This window comes from Canis aureus, chromosome 8, assembly GCF_053574225.1.
Source record: "Canis aureus isolate CA01 chromosome 8, VMU_Caureus_v.1.0, whole genome shotgun sequence".
In the NCBI taxonomy this organism is placed as follows: Eukaryota; Metazoa; Chordata; class Mammalia; order Carnivora; family Canidae; genus Canis; species Canis aureus.
Genome location: NC_135618.1, coordinates 54,152,099 through 54,168,938, shown reverse-complemented (window position 1 = coordinate 54,168,938; position 16,840 = coordinate 54,152,099). Strand labels below are relative to the sequence as shown.

Here is a 16,840-nt window from a genome sequence, read left to right as displayed (position 1 = left end):
GGCATACTCAGGAAGAAATTTGCCAGAAGCCATGCTGGTGTGGAAACAAGGGGCAGATGTTATTGGGAGACAATTCTTCATTGGTCTCTTGCATTTCTGCATGACTGTGTTGCCTTGTAGAATTAGAAATTAAAGAACTGGCACAAATATAATCTCTGAATACTGGTGTTGCTGTAACAAACCCCTGTGTCTTTGACCCAAGACCCAATGTCCTCTGACAGTATTTGTAAAACTGTGGAAAGCCAACTTGATAACCTTCAATTAGGGTAAAATCGCAGTTCAGCTCTGCACAACAGGTCACTTAATCTCTAAAGCTAACAAATTTTCTTCTTTGGGGGATTAACCTGTGTATACACACGTGCACACACACACACCACATAAAGACACAGAGGTTGAAAAGGAGAAGTCCCTCTGTGTATCTAAATGCAGGCAGCAATCTAAGAAAGACACTGGTCACTAGTTGGAATTGAATCTCATAGCAGTTTTATTTCTTGAATGCTTTCTGTTTTATCAATATTAGCAATGGTCAGGAAGATTTGCTCCAGTGTTATCCGGCTGACAGAGTAGTCTTCTAGATTGAATAGGGCTTTAGCTTCCTCCAAAATATTAAACACCTTTAACAGAAAAAAAAAAAAAGATGGTATTACTATTGTAATATCCCCAGTGACTCTTTTCCCCACCCAGTCATTCCCCAACTCCTGCCAGGCTTATGCTCAAGGATAAAAAGACATGGAAGGGGGAAACTAGAAAGCAGAAGGAACAGGTGGCTGAAAAATAAAGAGGAGGCAGTTTTCCTCATCAATTTCTTAATAGTATGGAATAATAGAATATAGGGTCAAAAGTCTCAAACTACAGGGCCTTTGAAAAGTAACTTAAAGGTTCTCCTTTGTCATTGTCAGGATCCCATTCTACATACTTGAATTTCAATGCCTCTTTCTGTCAGTCCTCTATTATACATGATGCTAGAAGTGTATGATTTCTACAATCACCTTTCCCCAGCAGATTTCCTGTTTTGGAATGTAGTAGCAAATAATCCCTTGGTGCTCCTGGTTTATGATGTAGCCTAGGAAAGGAAAGTAACAGAAGGGCCACATATTTGGTAAGAGTTTTACACGATTCCCAAATAAATACCACTTCAATTGTCCATACCAATTGCAGAGAGAATATATGTTAATGCAAAGGACAGCATAATCCCAAAGCCCATTCTCTTTTAGTATATGTCACTTTGTTAAATATTTCAATAATTTCCGTGTGAAATATGGTCTTAATTGCCACAAACTAAAAAATAGTTTGTAAAAATTACAGAGGGTCAAATAATCACGGCAAGCTCAGACACTTACTTTGCCAAACCTGACTTACATAAATCATAGTTTCATTGTCCCGAAACTGCTCATAAAATTTGGGTGCGGTTTCTTTCTCCAGGTGTCTGTGTATGGGTGTGTGTGTGTTTAGGGTAAGATCCTTATACTGTTCTTTTTTTTTTTTTTAATTTATTTATTCATGAGAGAGAGAGAAAGAGAGAGAGGCAGAGACACAGGAGGAGAGAGAAGCAGGCTCCACGCCGGGAGCCCGACGCTGAGCCCGACGCTGAGCCCGATGCGGGACTCGATCCTGGAACCCGATCCCGGGACTCCAGGATCATGCCCTGGGCCAAAGGCAGGTGCTAAACCGCTGAGCCATCCAGGGATCCCCAGATCCTTATACTATTCTTACAACTAGGTAATCTTCATCCTAAAGGAAAGAAAAAAATCATCATAATAAAACACGTATGTGAAGACATTCACTGGAGAAATGGGATATTACAGCTTTTGAAAATACAGTAGTAATACTGTAGCCATTCCTGATTGATAGAACGCACTTGGTTTTTTTTATGTTTTTATTTTTATTTTTTTGATAGAATGCACTTGTATGCATTATCACACAATTGAAGATTATTGCAAATGGAATTAATTGAGATTAAAATATTTAAAAAGTACATGTCAATAATACTGATTTTATCTTGTAATGAGTCCCTAAATAACCTTCACAAGGTAAAATGTTAAAAAGCTCTTCAAATTGGGGAATACATCAAACATATAAACTATGTAACATGAATGGAACATAAATGTACAGCTCAGTGGATTATAATAAAGTTAACAAACATGTAAGTGGAACCCAGCACTCACTCCAGCAGGCAGTTATGTGCTACTATTAAGACTCTCTTCCTCCCTATGGTAAGCATTTATTTTCCTATTCTTTATGGTTTTATTGCCTCAGTATGGAATCCAAAGTGCTATAGTTTGATTTTGCCTGTTTTGTACTTCATATGAGTGCAATTATACAGTCTGTATTATTTTTATCTGGCTCTTTCACTCATATTTTTAAGATTCATCAGTGCTGCTATGTATAACTGTACTTCATTTGTTTTCATTACTATAAAGCTGACAGTGTACGACTATACCTCTATTGTTGGTGGATATATGGTATGGTATCCAGCCTCCTAAATGGCCCCAAATGATCCCTACTTCCTAGTAATCACAAAATTGTCTAGTCCTCTCCTCAAAGAATAGGGCTGACATATTTTCACTGCAGAAACAACAGAGTGTGACTTCTGAGGCTGATTCATAAAAGACATTGTGGTTTCTATTTTGCTCTCTTTAGGATCAGTTGATATAGGGGAAGTCAGACACTATGTTGTAAGGAGGACACTCAAGAGGTCCTGTGGAAGGAGAGAAGCATGTGGTGAGGAACTGTCAAAAGCCATATATGCAAGTCATCATGGAAGAAGATTGTCCAGCTTCAGTGAACCTTCAGATGATTGAAGCCCCAGTCAACAGCTTTACCCCATTTTCATGAAAGACATGAGCGAGAACTACCCAGTTAAGCCATTCCTAAATTTCTAACTCACAGAAGTGAGTGTTTATTTTTTAGACTACTAGTTTTTTTGGTAATTTGTTATGCAGCAAGAGATAATATAGTTTGAGGCTACTACATATAATTAAAAAAAAATACTCTCTCCCTACCTCATGGTGCTTCTATGAAATCATTTTCCTAGGAGTGGAACTGTTGGGGCAGGGGTTTGAGATTCACTAGCATTAGTAGATACTGCCAACATTTTTCAAGTATTTTTTTTTCCAGGCAGCCACGTTTGAGAGTACACCTTATCCATATCTGTAACAACTCTTGGTATGGTCAATTTTTAAATTTGTAGCCTTTCTTATGGGTGTTCAGTGTTATCTAATTGCAAGTTTAAATTTGTATTTCCCAAGTGCCTGGGTGGCTCAGTCGGTTAAACGTCTGCCTTTGGCTTGGGTCATAATCCCCAGGTCCTCAGATGGAGCCCCACATGAGGCTTCCTGCTCAGCAGGGAGTCTGCCTCTCACACTCCCTCTGCCCACCCCCCACTTGTACTCTCTCTCTCTTGCTCATTCTCTCTCTCAAATAAATGAAATCTTTAAATTTGTAGTTCCCAGATAACTAATGATGTTCAGCACCTTCTATATGTTTGCTATTTTGGTTACTTTTTAATTTTATGTTATTAATTAATTAATTAATTTTAAATATTTTATTTATTCATTCATGAGACACACACAGAGAGAGAGAGAGAGAGAGAGAGAGAGAGGCAGAGACACAGGCAGAGGGAGAAGCAGGCTCCATGCAGGGAGCCTGACATGGGACTCGAACCGGGGTCTCCAGGATCAGGTCCTGGGCTGAAGCTGGCCCTAAACCGCTGAGCCACCTGGGCTGCCCTTGGTTACTTTTTTAAATAGAAAATTGCTCTATCCAAAACTTAACTATTTCTAGAGTCAACCATCCTTTCTCTTCACTTGGCTGTGTCCAGCATAACTGCCGATTGTACATGAGTCTTGTTGCTGTCAGTGGTTTTGGCCTACCTGTTTGTATTCCAGGTTTTTTGGGAGATACTCTATCACTTAATTTTTGTTATAGATATTATAGATGTTTACCATGGATTTTCACTTTTGTCATTCTATTTGTGTGTGTGTATGTTATGTCTATATACATTTACAATAGCCAAGATATGGAAGGAACTTAAGTATTCACCGGTAGATGAATGGATACAGAAGATGAGATATACATATATCTATGTATCTATATCTATACACACAATGGAATATTACATAGCCATAAAAATGATGAGATCTTGCTGTTTGTAACAACATGGCTAAATCTGGAGAGTATTATGATAAGTGAAATAAGGAGGATGGAGAAAAATACCATGTGATTTCACTTTTATGTGGAACCTAAAAAACAAAACAAATGAACAATTTGGGTTAGAATCAGACTTGTAGATATGGAGAAAAAAATCGATGGCTGCCAGAAGGAAGGGGGTGATGGGACAGGCAAAATGGGTAAAGGGGAGTGGTAGATACAGGCTTCCAGTTATGGAATGAATAAATCACAGGGATAAAATGTACAGCATTGGGACTATAGCTAATGTTATGGTAACAGCCTTGTATGATCACAGATGCTTGTAGTGAGCATTGCATAAAGTACAGAGATGTTGAATCACTATGTTATATAACTGATAATAATGTAACAAGGTGTCTAAAATGTACTCAAATAAGAAGATTAGACATACATACAGCAAAGTGAATAATGATGAAAATACTACATATAAAACTTTTGGAATGCAGCTAAAACTATTTAAGAGGAAACTTTATGTTTCATATTATAAAAGAGGAAAGATTAAAAATTAGTAAGTTAATTATATAATTAAGAAGTTAGAAAGGGAATAACAATAAATCCAAATAAAATAGAAGGAAGGAGATAATATAGTTAAGAGGAGTTAAAAATACTAATATGTATACTAATACATAGCATAAATGAAAGAAGCTGGTCTACAAAGTCTACATGTGTGATTCCAACTACTGAACACTCTGGAAAAGGCAAAACTTTAGAGACAGTAAAAAGATCAGGGGCTGCCATAGGCTAGTGAGGAGAGGAGGGATAAATAAGTGGAACACTGAGGCTTCTAGGACAGTGAAACTATTCTATATGATACTTTAGTGGTGGATTCATGACATGCATTTGTCAAAACCCATAGGACTGTATGACACAGAGAATGAAATGAACTCTAACGTAAACTATGGGCTTCAGTTAATAATGTATCAGTATTCTAACTATGTTACTTAAGACACAAAATCCATTAACAATTTGTTATCAGTTGTGGTCTTACCGGAAATTCTTAACTGTACATTTGTTTCAACAAGTTTTTTTGTTTTGTTTTGTTTCAACAAATTTTATTTATTTTTATTTTTTTAAAGATTTTATTTATTTATTCATGAGATACACACACACACACACACAGAGGCAGGCACAGACACAGGCAGAGGGAGAAGCAGGCTCCATGCAGGGAGCCTGACGTGGGACTTGATCCCGGGCCCCCAGGATCACACCCTGGGCTGAAGACGGTGCTAAACCACTGAGCCACCCGGGCTACCCCAAGTTTTATTTTTTAAATGATGAATTGTCTTAGTCTAAGTTACTGCATTTTTATAATAAAGTAATGAATGGCACAGCTAGTGCAAGCAAACTTAAACCCAATTCAACTACCAGCTGAAAAAATACTTTGGTTCTTCAGGAGAAAAATGAGCAAAGCAAAAAAAAAAAAAAAAAAAAAAAGAAAAAAACTGTTTCATTTAATAGTTCTGAAACCTAACTCCTGGTATGGTTATTAGTTACTATAGGAATGTACTTTTAAATTTAACCATTAACTAAGCATCTTTTCTTTATGATAGGGTCTACCTTCTGTTTCCCTAGAAAGGATGAATTTATATCATTTGACAAGCCTATTTCAAGTTTTTGTTGTTGTTGTTGTTATTGTTTGTTGCTTGTTTTTATCTTTGCAGCCTAAAATAAAAATGTCAAGTGTAGGGGCACGTGGGTGGTTCAGTCAGTTAAACATCTGCCTTCAGCTCAGGTCATGATCCTGACTCCTGGGATTGAGCCGTGCATTGGGCACCCTGCTTAGCAGGGAACCTGCTTGTCCCTCTCCCTCAGTCTACACCCCATGCTGTGCCAGTCTCTCAAATAAATAAGTAAATAAAATATTTTAAAAAATATCATATCAATGTAGGTTCTTCACTTGTAACCAATGTACCACACTAATGCAAGAATGCAAGGGAAAACTGTGTGAGGGATGGGATGCCTGGGTGGCTCAGTGATTGAGCACCTGCCTTCCGCCCAGGGCGTTATTTTGGAGTCCAGGGATTGAGTTCTGCATTGGGCTTCCTGAAGGGAGCTTGCTTCTCTCTCCGCCTATGTCTCTACCTCTCTCTCTGTGTCTCTTATGAATAAATAAATAAAATCTTAAAAAAAAAAAAAAGAAATTGTGTGAGGGAGAACAGAGTGCATGTGAAAACTCACTTATCAATTTATCTGTAAACTTCAAACTGTTCTAAAAAGTAATGTCTATTAATTTAAAAAAAGTGAAGATGCACCATCCTAAAAATAACCATGAATATATTTTACCACATTAACAGAAAAAAGGCAAAGATTATAAAATCATTTTCATAGATGTGAGCAAATCATAAGATAGAATTCAACATCCATTAATAATTAAGGTTCACAGTAAACTTGAAAGGAACTTCCTCAATCTACTTTATTCACTTTTGGTAATCTCTAATTGTTCTTTTTTCATTGTGGTAAAACATGCATTGTAACATCATTTAAGCCATTTTTAATTGTATAATTCAGTGGCATTAATTACATTCATAATACTGTGTTCTCACCATCATCTATACCAAAACCTTTTCATCATCTGCAACATAATTTCTATACTCATTAAACAATAATTTCCCTTTACCTCAACCTCTATTCTTTCTGTCTCTATGAGGTACCTCATATATAGGTGTTATCATACAGTATTTGTCCTTCTGTGTCTGGCTTATTTCAGCAAGTGTAGTATTTTCAAAGTACAACTATGTGATAGCATATATTAAAACTTCATTCCTTTATGTGGGTGAATTTTGCATATGTATCAAATTTTATTTACCCATTCATCTTTTTTTTAAAGATTTTATTTATTTGAGAGAGAATGAGAAAGAGAGATGCGAGGGAGAAGCAGACTCCCTACCGAGCAGGGAGCAGGACGCAGGGCTCAATCCAAGGACCCTAGGATCTGAGCCAAAGGCAGACACTAAATCAACACAGCCATCCAGGCGCCCCTACCCATTCATCTTTGATGAACATTTGGGTATTTTCCATCTTTTGACTACTGTGAAAAATGCTGTTATGGACATTGGTGTACCAACATTTGCTCAAGTCCCTGCTTTCAGTTATTTTGGGAATCTACCTATGAGTGGAATTCCTAGATCATGTGATAATTCTGTTTAGCTTTTTGAAGAACTCCCAAACTGTTTTCCACAGTGGTTTGACCATTTTACATTTCCACTATAATGCATAAGAATTCCAATTTCTCTATATCCTCACCAACACTTATTTTTCCTCTTTGATTATAGCCAACTTAGTAGATGTGAAGCAGTATCTCATTGTGGTTTTGGTTCACATTTCCATAATGACCGGTGATGTTGAGCATCTTTTCATGTGTTTATTGGCCATTAGTATATCTTCTTTGAAGAAATGTCTACTGAAGTCCTTTACCCATTTTTGAATTTTGTTTCTTTACTGAGCTGTAGGAGATCTTTATATATTCTGGATATTAATCTCTGGTCAGATACATTAGTTGCAAGTATTTTATCCCATTCTGTAAGTTGTCTCTACTTTGATAGTGTTCTTTGGTACACAAAAGTTCTTAATTTTGATGAAGTCCAATTTATCTATTTTTCTTTGTTGTTGCTTGTGCTTTGGGCTCATATCAATGAAGTCATCGCCAAACTCAATGTCATGAAAATTTCTCTCAATATTTTCATGTAAGAATTTTATAGTTTTAGCTTTTATGTTTAGGTTTTCAATCCATTTTGAGTTAATTTTTACATATGATATAAAGTAAATGTTCAACTTCATTCTTTTGCATGTGAATATCCAATTTTGCCAACACCTTTCTCTTTTTTTTTTTTTGTATTTTTTTTATTGGAGTTCGATTTGCCAACCTGTAGTATAACACCCAGTGCTCATCGCATCAAGTGCCCCCCTCAGTGCCCGCCACCCAGTCACCCCCACCCCCCGCCCTCCTCCCCTTCCACCACCTCTAGTTCGTTTCCCAGAGTTAGGAGTCTTCCATGTTCTGTCTCCCTTTCTGATATTTCCTACCCATTTCTTCTCCCTTCCCCTCTATTCCTTTTCACTATTATTTATATTCCCCAAATGAATGAGACCATATAATGTTTGTCCTTCTCCGATTGACTTATTTCACTCAGCATAATACCCTCCAGTTCCATCCATGTGCAAGCAAATGGTGGATATTTGTCATTTCTAATGGCTGAGTAATATTCCATTGTATACATAAACCACATCTTCTTTATCCATTCATCTTTTAATGGACACCGAGGCTCCTTCCACAGTTTGGCTATAGTGGACATTGCTGCTAGAAACATCGGGGTGCAGGTGTCCCGGTGTTTCATTGCATCTGTATCTTTGGGGTAAATCGCCAGCAGTGCAATTGCTGGGTCGTAGGGCAGGTCTATTTTTAACTCTTTGAGGAACCTCCACACAGTTTTCCAGAGTGGCTGCACCAGTTCACATTCCCACCAACAGTGTAAGAGGGTTCCCTTTTCTCCGCATCCTCTCAAACATTTGTGGTTTCCTGCCTTGTTAGTTTTCCCCATTCTCACTGGTGTGAGGTGGTATCTCATTGTGGTTTTGATTTGTATTTCCCTGATGGCAAGTGATGCGGAGCATTTTCTTATGTGCGTGTTGGCCATGTCTATGTCTTCCTCTGCAGTAACACATTTTGAATTAATCTTTGTGAAGTTGGATATGTGTTTAGATTCATTTTTTTGCATGTGGATATCCAGTTATTATAATATCATTTGTTGAAAAGACTATCTTTGCTGCATTGAATAGCTTTTACTTCTTTGTTAAAGATCACTTGGTTTCATATTTCTGGGCTCTTTATTCTGTTCCATTAATCTATTTGTCTGTTTTTTTCCCCAATGCCACAATGCCTTGATTGCAGAACCTTTACATTAAGTCTTGAAGTCAGGTACTGCCAGTCCTCCAACTTCTTCTTTTTCTTTTTTTTTTTCATTTTAAAAATTTATTTATTTATTTATTCATGAGAGAGAGAGAGAGAGAGAGAGAGAGAGAGAGAGACGTAGGCAGAGGGAGAAGCAGGCTCCATGCAGGGAGTCTGACGTGGGACTCCATCCTGGGTCTCCAGGATCATGCCCTGGGCCGAAGGTGATGCTAAACTGCTGAGCCACCTGGGCTGCCCTTTTTCAATATTCTGTTGGCTATTTTGGAACCTTTGCCTCTCCATATAAACTTTAGAATCAGTTTATTGATATCCACAAAACTACTTATCCTCTCAATGATGAATACATTTATTTAGTTCTTCTTCATCTTCCTTTATTACAGTTTTGTAGTTTGCCTCATATAAATCTTCTACAAATTTGTTATATTTATACCTATGTATATCATTTTGGGAGCTGCGAATATATATGGTACTGTTTTCTTTTTTTTTAAGATTTTATTTATTTATTCACGAAAGACAGAGAGAGGCAGAGACACAGGCAGAGGGAGAAGCAGGCTCCTTGTAGGGAGCCTGACGTGGGACTCGATCCTGGGACCCTGGGATCACGCCCCGAGACAAAGGCAGACGCTCAACCCCTGAGCCACCCTGGGGGCCCCGGTACTGTGTTTTCAATTTAAAATTCTTCTTGTTCAGGGATCCTTGGGTGGCGTAGCGGTTTAGCGCCTGCCTTTGGCTCAGGGCGCGATCTTGGAGACCCAGGATCGAGTCCCATGTAGGGCTCCTGGTGCATGGGGCCTGCTTCTCCCTCTGCCTGTGTCTCTGCCTCTCTCTCTCTCTCTCTCTCTCTCTCTCTGTGTGTGACTATATTAAGCTTATATTCTGCAGCCTTGTTTTAAGCACTTACTAATTACCAGAGTTTCTGGTTCATTCTTTCGATTTTTCTAACAGGTCAATCATATCTTCAGTCCTATTCAGATTATTTATTTATTTTTGTGTGAGTTTTGGCAGATTGTGTCTTTCAATTGATCCATTTCATTTAGATTATCAAATTTATGGACATAGAATAGTTCATAGTATTGCTTGATTATCCTTTTAATGTCTATGGGATCTGTAGTGATATGCCCTATTTCATTTCTGATATTAGTAATTCATGTATTTTCTCTTTCTTAGTTATCCTGGCTAGACATTTATGGACTATATTTGTACTTTCAAGAATAAGGTGTTGCAAACAAAAACAATTTTACTTCTTACTTCCTACTTTGTATGTCTTTTATTTTTTTCTTACCTGATTTATCTGGCTAGGACTTCTGGTACTATGTTGAATAGGAGTGATGGGAGTGGACATCCTTGTCTTAATCATGATCATAAATGAAAGGCTTTTGACCTCTCACTGTTGAGTATGATGTTATTTCTGAGATTATTACATATTGTCTTTATTATGTTGAGGTACATTCTTACTATAACCAATTTGTTGAGAGTTTTTGTCATAAATGGATGTTGAATTTTGTCACGCCTTCTTTTTTGAGGGCATTGGTTGAGATGATCCTATAATTTTATCTTTCATTCTATGAATATGATGTATCCTACATTACATATGTTGAGCCATCCTTGCATCCTAGGAGTAAGTCCCACTTGATCATGATGTATGATCCTTTTAATATTCTGTTTAATTCTGTTTGCTAGTATATACTTTTGTTTTTCTTTAAGTTCCAGTTAGTTAGCATACAGTGTAATATTAGTTTCAGGTGTATAATATAGTGATTCAACACTTCCATACAACATCCAGTGCTCATCACAACAAGTGTACTCCTTAATCCTTAATCCCCATCTTCTATTTACCCCCAACCCTCCACCCACCTCTCTATGGTAATCATCAGTTTGTTCTCTACAGTTAAGAGCCTTTCTCTTGGCTTGCCTCTCTCTCTTTCTCCTTTGCTAATTTCTTTTGTTTCTTAAATTCCACGTATGAGTGAAATTATACGGCATCTGTCTTTCTCTGACTGATTTTGCTTAGCATAATACTCTCTAGCTCCAACCATGTTGCCAGTGGCAAGATTTCATTCTTTTTTTATGGCTGAGTAATATTCCTGTGTGTGTGTGTGTGTGTGTGTGTGTGTGTGACAACTTCTTTATCCACTCACTATTTGAAGGACACTTGGGCTGTTTCCATAGTTTGGCTGTTGTAGATAATGCTGCTATAAACAACTGTGAGAAGGAAAAGCAAAGCTGGAGGCATAACAATTCTGGACCTCACATTATATTACAAAGCTTTGTGATCAAAATGGTATGGTACTGGCACAAAAATAGATACATGGATCAATAGAACATATTAGAAAACCTAGAAACAAATCCACAACTATATGGTCAATTAATCTCTAACAAAGCAGAAAAGACTCTTCAATGGGAAAAAGACAGTTTCTTCAACAAATGGTGTTGGGAAAACTGGACCACTTTCTTAGACCAGACACAAAGATAAATCCAAAATGGTTTAAAGACCTTAATGTGAAACAGGAAACCATAAAAATCCTAGAGGAGAACACAGGCAATAACCTCTTTGACAATGGCCATGGTAATTTCTTTCTAGATATGTCTCCTGAGGCAAGGGAAACAAAAGCAAAAACTGCTAGAACTTCATCAAAACAAAAAAAGCTCTGCACACCAAAGGAAACAATCAACTAAACTAAAAGGCAACCTATGGAATGGCAGAAGGTATTTGTAAATGACATATCTGATAAAGGGTTAGTATCCAAAATATATTAAGAACTTATAGAACTCATCACACCTGAAACCGAATAATCCAATAAAAAATAGATGTGAATAGACATTTTCCCAAAGACATACAGACAGCCAACACACACATGAAAAGGTGCTCAATATAAGTTATCATCAGGGAAATTCAAATCAAAACTATAATGAGATATCACCTCACTCCTGTCAGAAAGGCTAAAATCAACAACATAAGAAACAACAGATGTTGGTGAGGATGGGGATAAAAGGGAACACTCTTGACTGCTGGTGGGAATGCAAACTGGTACAGACACTCTGGAAAATGGCATGGAAGTTCCCCAAAAAGTTAAAAACAGAACTAGCCTATGGTCCAGCAATTGGACTACTAGGTATTTGCTCAAAGGATAAACGAATACTAAAAAGGACATATGCACCTCAATGTTTACTCGTATTTTGTTGAGAAGTTTTGCATCCATATTCATCAAAAATATTGGCCTGTACTTTTCTTTTCTTATAGTGTCCTTATTTGGCTTTGGTATTAGGATAATTCTGGCCCTGTAAAATGAATTTGGGAGTGTTCCCTCCTCTTCAAATTTTTGGGAAATTTTGAAAAGGATTGGGGTTAATTCTTTAACTAACTATGAGGTATAATTCATCTGTGGAACCATCTGGAGTTGGGATTTTCTTTCTTGGGAGGGTTTTTCATTCTGCTTCATTCTCCTTACTCATTTTTGGTCTGTTCAGGTTTCTATTTCTTCATTATTCAGTCTTTGTAGCCTGTATGTTTCTAGGGTTGTATTCATCTAGTCATCCAATTTGTTCACATATAATTGTTTCTAGTAGTCACTTATGATCCTTCACATTTGTGAAGGATCCATCAGTTGTCATGTCTCTACTTTCATTTCTGATTTTTTAGTACTTTTTCTTTTTTTCTTAGTCTGGGTACATGTTTGTCAATTTTGTCTATTTTTTTTTAATTTATGATAGTCATACAGAGAGAGAGAGAGAGAGAGAGAGAGAGAGGCAGAGACATAGGCAGAGGGAGAAGCAGGCTCCATGCACCGGGAGCCCGATGTGGGATTCGATCCTGGGTCTCCAGGATCGCGCCCTGGGCCAAAGGCAGGCGCCAAACCGCTGTGCCACCCAGGGATCCCCTGTCTATTTTTTTTTTTTAAGCAGATCTTAATTTCACTCATTTTTCTGCTGTGTTTCTGGTTGCCATCATTTGTTTCTTTTCTGAACTTTGTTATGTCCTTCCTTCTGGTAACTTTGTGTTTACCTTTTCCTTCTTTTTCTAGTTCCTTGAAGTGTAAAGTTAGGTTGTTTATTTAAAATTTTAATTTTTTTCTTTTATTAAAAAATATTTGTATTTATTTATTCATGAGAGACAGAGGCAGAGCAGGCAGAGGGAGAAGCAGGCTCCCCACAAGGAGCCTCATGTGGTACTTGACCCAGACCCTGGGATCATGCTTTGAACTGAAGGCAGACACTCAACCACTCAGTCACCTAGGCACCCCTATTTTTTTTCTTAATGTAGGCTTTTGTTGCTATAAACTTCCCTCTTAGAATTATTTTGCTGCATCCTATAAGTTTTGGTATGCTCATTTTCCATTTTAATTTGGTGCCAGATATTTTTTAAGTTTCCCTTTTTATTTCTCTTTTGACCCACTAGTTGTTCAGGAATGTATTAATTTCTGCATACTTGTAAATTTTCCCCTACTTCTCATGTTATTGATTTATTGTTTCATATCATTGTTGTTAGAAAAGATAATTGGTTTATTATTATTTTTTTTTTAATTTGGTAAGGCTTGTTTGGGGGCTCATACAGGTTATATCCTGGAGAATGTTCCATGTGTGTTTGAGAAGAATGTGTTATGTTGTTTTAGATTTATTTGGTCTATTGTGTCATTCATGTTTGCTGTTACCTTATTGATTTTCTGTCTGGATGATCTAATCATTGTTCAAATTATGGTTTTGAAGTCTTTTTACTATTTTATTGTTGCCCTTTTCTTCCTACAGACCTGTTAGTATTTGCTTAATATATTTAAGTACCCTAATATTGGGTGTGTATATAATTGTTATATCATCTCGATAAAATTGATTCCTTTATCATTATATGAACTTCTTTGTCATTTGATACAATTTTTGACTTAAAGTTCATTTTATCTGATATGAATATAGCAATTCTGATCTCTTGGTTCTATTTGCATAGGGTATCTTTATCCATCCCTTCACTTTGAGCCTAGTCTTTACATTTGAAATGGCAGTCACCTCCTCCAGTCTTTTCTGACTGCCTTCAGGAAGAAAATACCTTCTGTCATCCCCAGTTAGGGATTCTGAGGCTTTCTCAAATGCTTTTAATGAGTATGCTTACTTCATACTATTTGTTCCCTCTTGGGAGTGAATTCTTAAGACTGTATGACTTCTGTCCATTCTGCTATGCTAGGCTAGGTGATGAGAGTATACTATTTGTTTTCCATAGCATGATGCTGAATGCTCAAATTTGTGTACCTTCTCCCAACCTCATAGATTTGGACCAGCTGTCTGTGCGTGCACACTAACCATCTGCAAAGGCTCACTCTTGACATCCTTGCAGTTGCACATAGGGAGCCAGCCACAAGATATGGAATTTGTGTGGGTGACTTGCGTGGAGCATTGGTGCTTGTGGACTGGTTAGGGGGAATTGTAGTTGAGGTGTTAACAGCGGCTCATGGGCAGGCTTCCTGGTGGGGTCTGCAAAATGACTTGTAGGATCTGCTTCCCTTTGATAACTTCTGAGAGTCTTGCTGTTCTCTCAGCTTGTCCCTGCCGCAGTCATGCAGTGCACCTCAGTATTCTGGATGGAGCAAGAAAAAAGGGGATCTCTTTGCCAGTGTCCCTCACAACTTGGGAGGCTGGATGCTTATTATCTTTTTTTCCTTTTCAAAGATTTTATCTATTTATTCATGAGACACAGAGAGAGCGAGCCAGAGAGGCAGAGACATAGGCAGAGGGAGAAGCAGGCTCCATGCAAGGAGCCCAATGCGGGTCTTGATCCCGGGGCTCCAGGATCACGCCTGGGCCAAAGGCAGGCACCAAACCCCCAAGCCACCCAGGGATCCCAGGCTGGTGCTTATTAATTCACTCTTACTTTCCCTTCTGGGGGAACTGTAGGCAAAAAAGGTTTCTCTTGGCACTGAGCTGTGCCACCTCATGATCAGGGTGACACTGTTTCTCTTTTCCTCATCAGTAGGAGCAATCTTGGACTTTTCTGCTTACTGATGTGCTGGAACTTCTCTACCGGACTCCAGCTTCCACAAAGGGGATCTTACATGTGGGTGACTGTCAAAATTGATGTTCTTTGTGGAGAAGACAGTAGAAAACTCCTTTGGTCATTTTGATTATATCACATTATTATTACTTTGAAAAAAATTTATCTTTTAGGTTAATTAAGAATAAGAAAAAATAGGGAAGCCTGGGTGGCTCAGTGGTTGACCACCTGTCTTTGGCCCAGGGCATGATCCTGGAGTCCTGGGATCGAGTCCCGCATCAGGCTCCCTACATGGAGCCTGCTTCTCTCTCTGCCTATGTCTCTTCCTCTCTTTCTGTCTCTCTCTCATGAATAAATAAATAAAATCTTAAAAAAGAAGAAAAATAGAAGTTTTCATTTTTATCTTTACTTATTCCTTCTTTGATGCTCTTCATTTGTTTATGTAAATCTGAATTTCTGATATTTCATTTTCCTTCTCTCTAAAGAACGTCTTTTAACATATCTTGTAAGGCAGGTGTACTGGCAAAAAGTTCCCTCAATTTTTTTCTTTTCTTGTCTCAAATTATTTCTCCTTCACAATGAAGTGTAATTTCTCTGGGTACAGAATTCTATGTTGGTGGTTTTATTCTCTCAACACTTTAAATATTTCACTTCACTCTTTGCTTGCATATTTAAAAAAGAAAAGATTTGAGAGAGGGGGTTAGAGGGAGAAGCAGACTCCCTGGGCTCAATCCCAGGATCCTGAGATCATGACCTGAGCCAAAGGCAGATGCTTAACCAACTGAGACACCAGGCGCCCCTACTTGTATGGTTTTTGAGGAGAAGTTAGATGTTATTCCTCTATAGATAAGGTGTCTTTCTTCTCTGCTTTTTTTTTTCCCCAAGATTTTTTTTCCTGTGATTTTCTGTAGTTGAAAACTGATATGCCTGGGTGTGGTTTTTTGTTTGTTTTGCATTTATCCTGTTGATGTTCTCTGAGCTTCCTTGAACTGGCGTTTGGTGTTGACATCAATTTGGGGGAGATTATATCATCATGGTTTCAAATATTTCTTTGGTTCCTTTATCTTTTTTTCCTTCTGATATTCCCATTATGCATATGTCACACCTTTTGTAGTCGTCCTACAGTATGCATACTCTCTTCTGTTGTGTTTTCGTTTGTTTGTTTTTTGTCTTTGTCTTTGCCTTTTGTTTTTGGTAATTCTATTGATACATCCTCCAGCTCAGATTCTCTCCTCAGCCAGGCCCAGTCTACTAACAATCCCATCAAATGCATTCTTCATTTCTATTATAGTGCTTTTGATCTCTAGCATTTCTTTTTGGTTCTTCCGTAGGATTTCCATCTATCTGCTTATATTGCCCATCTGTTCTTACATGCTGTCTACTGTATCCATTATAGTCCTTAGCATGTTAATTATAATTGTTTTCAGTTACTGGTCTGGTCTGATAATTCCAACATCCTTGCCATGTCCGATTCTAATGCTTGTTCTGTCTCTTCAAATTGTGGGGTTTTTTTTTCTTTCCTTTTCATATGCTTTGTAATTTTTTATTGATAGCCAGACTTCTTGGGGAAAAGGAACTGGTGTAATTAGGCTGTTAGTAATCTGGTGGTGTGGTGTGGGGGAGGGGAAGCGTTCTATAGTCTGTGTATCTCTCACTCTTTTAGTGAGCCCATGCCTCTGGATTGTAAACTTCACAAGAGTTTCTTAGCTTTTTTTCTCCTCTCTTATGTGGGACAAGATGGTTGAAGTTGGGTATTTCCCTTCTCCAAG

At 37.8% G+C, this 16,840-nt stretch overlaps 1 protein-coding gene across 8 annotated transcripts in view; it reads right to left on the bottom strand.

Annotated features, from left to right (window-relative positions):
• Window positions 1-466: 466 nt before the first annotated feature.
• Window positions 467-16,840, bottom strand: part of LOC144319118 (phospholipid-transporting ATPase ABCA3-like) — a 194,698-nt gene continuing 178,324 nt past the window's right edge. For 7 of the 8 annotated variants that reach the window (XR_013385020.1, XM_077906913.1, XM_077906917.1 and 4 more), the window contains 2 exons: window positions 990-1,063; window positions 467-614 (listed from right to left, as the gene is read on the bottom strand). Coding sequence is in view for 7 of the 8 variants with exons in the window: in XM_077906913.1 (XP_077763039.1) it covers window positions 474-614; window positions 990-1,063 (215 nt within the window). In the remaining variant the exon portion in view is untranslated. Of the gene's footprint in view, window positions 615-916; window positions 1,064-16,840 lie in introns of all 8 variants that reach the window. The other variant, XM_077906916.1, reaches the window with a different exon arrangement.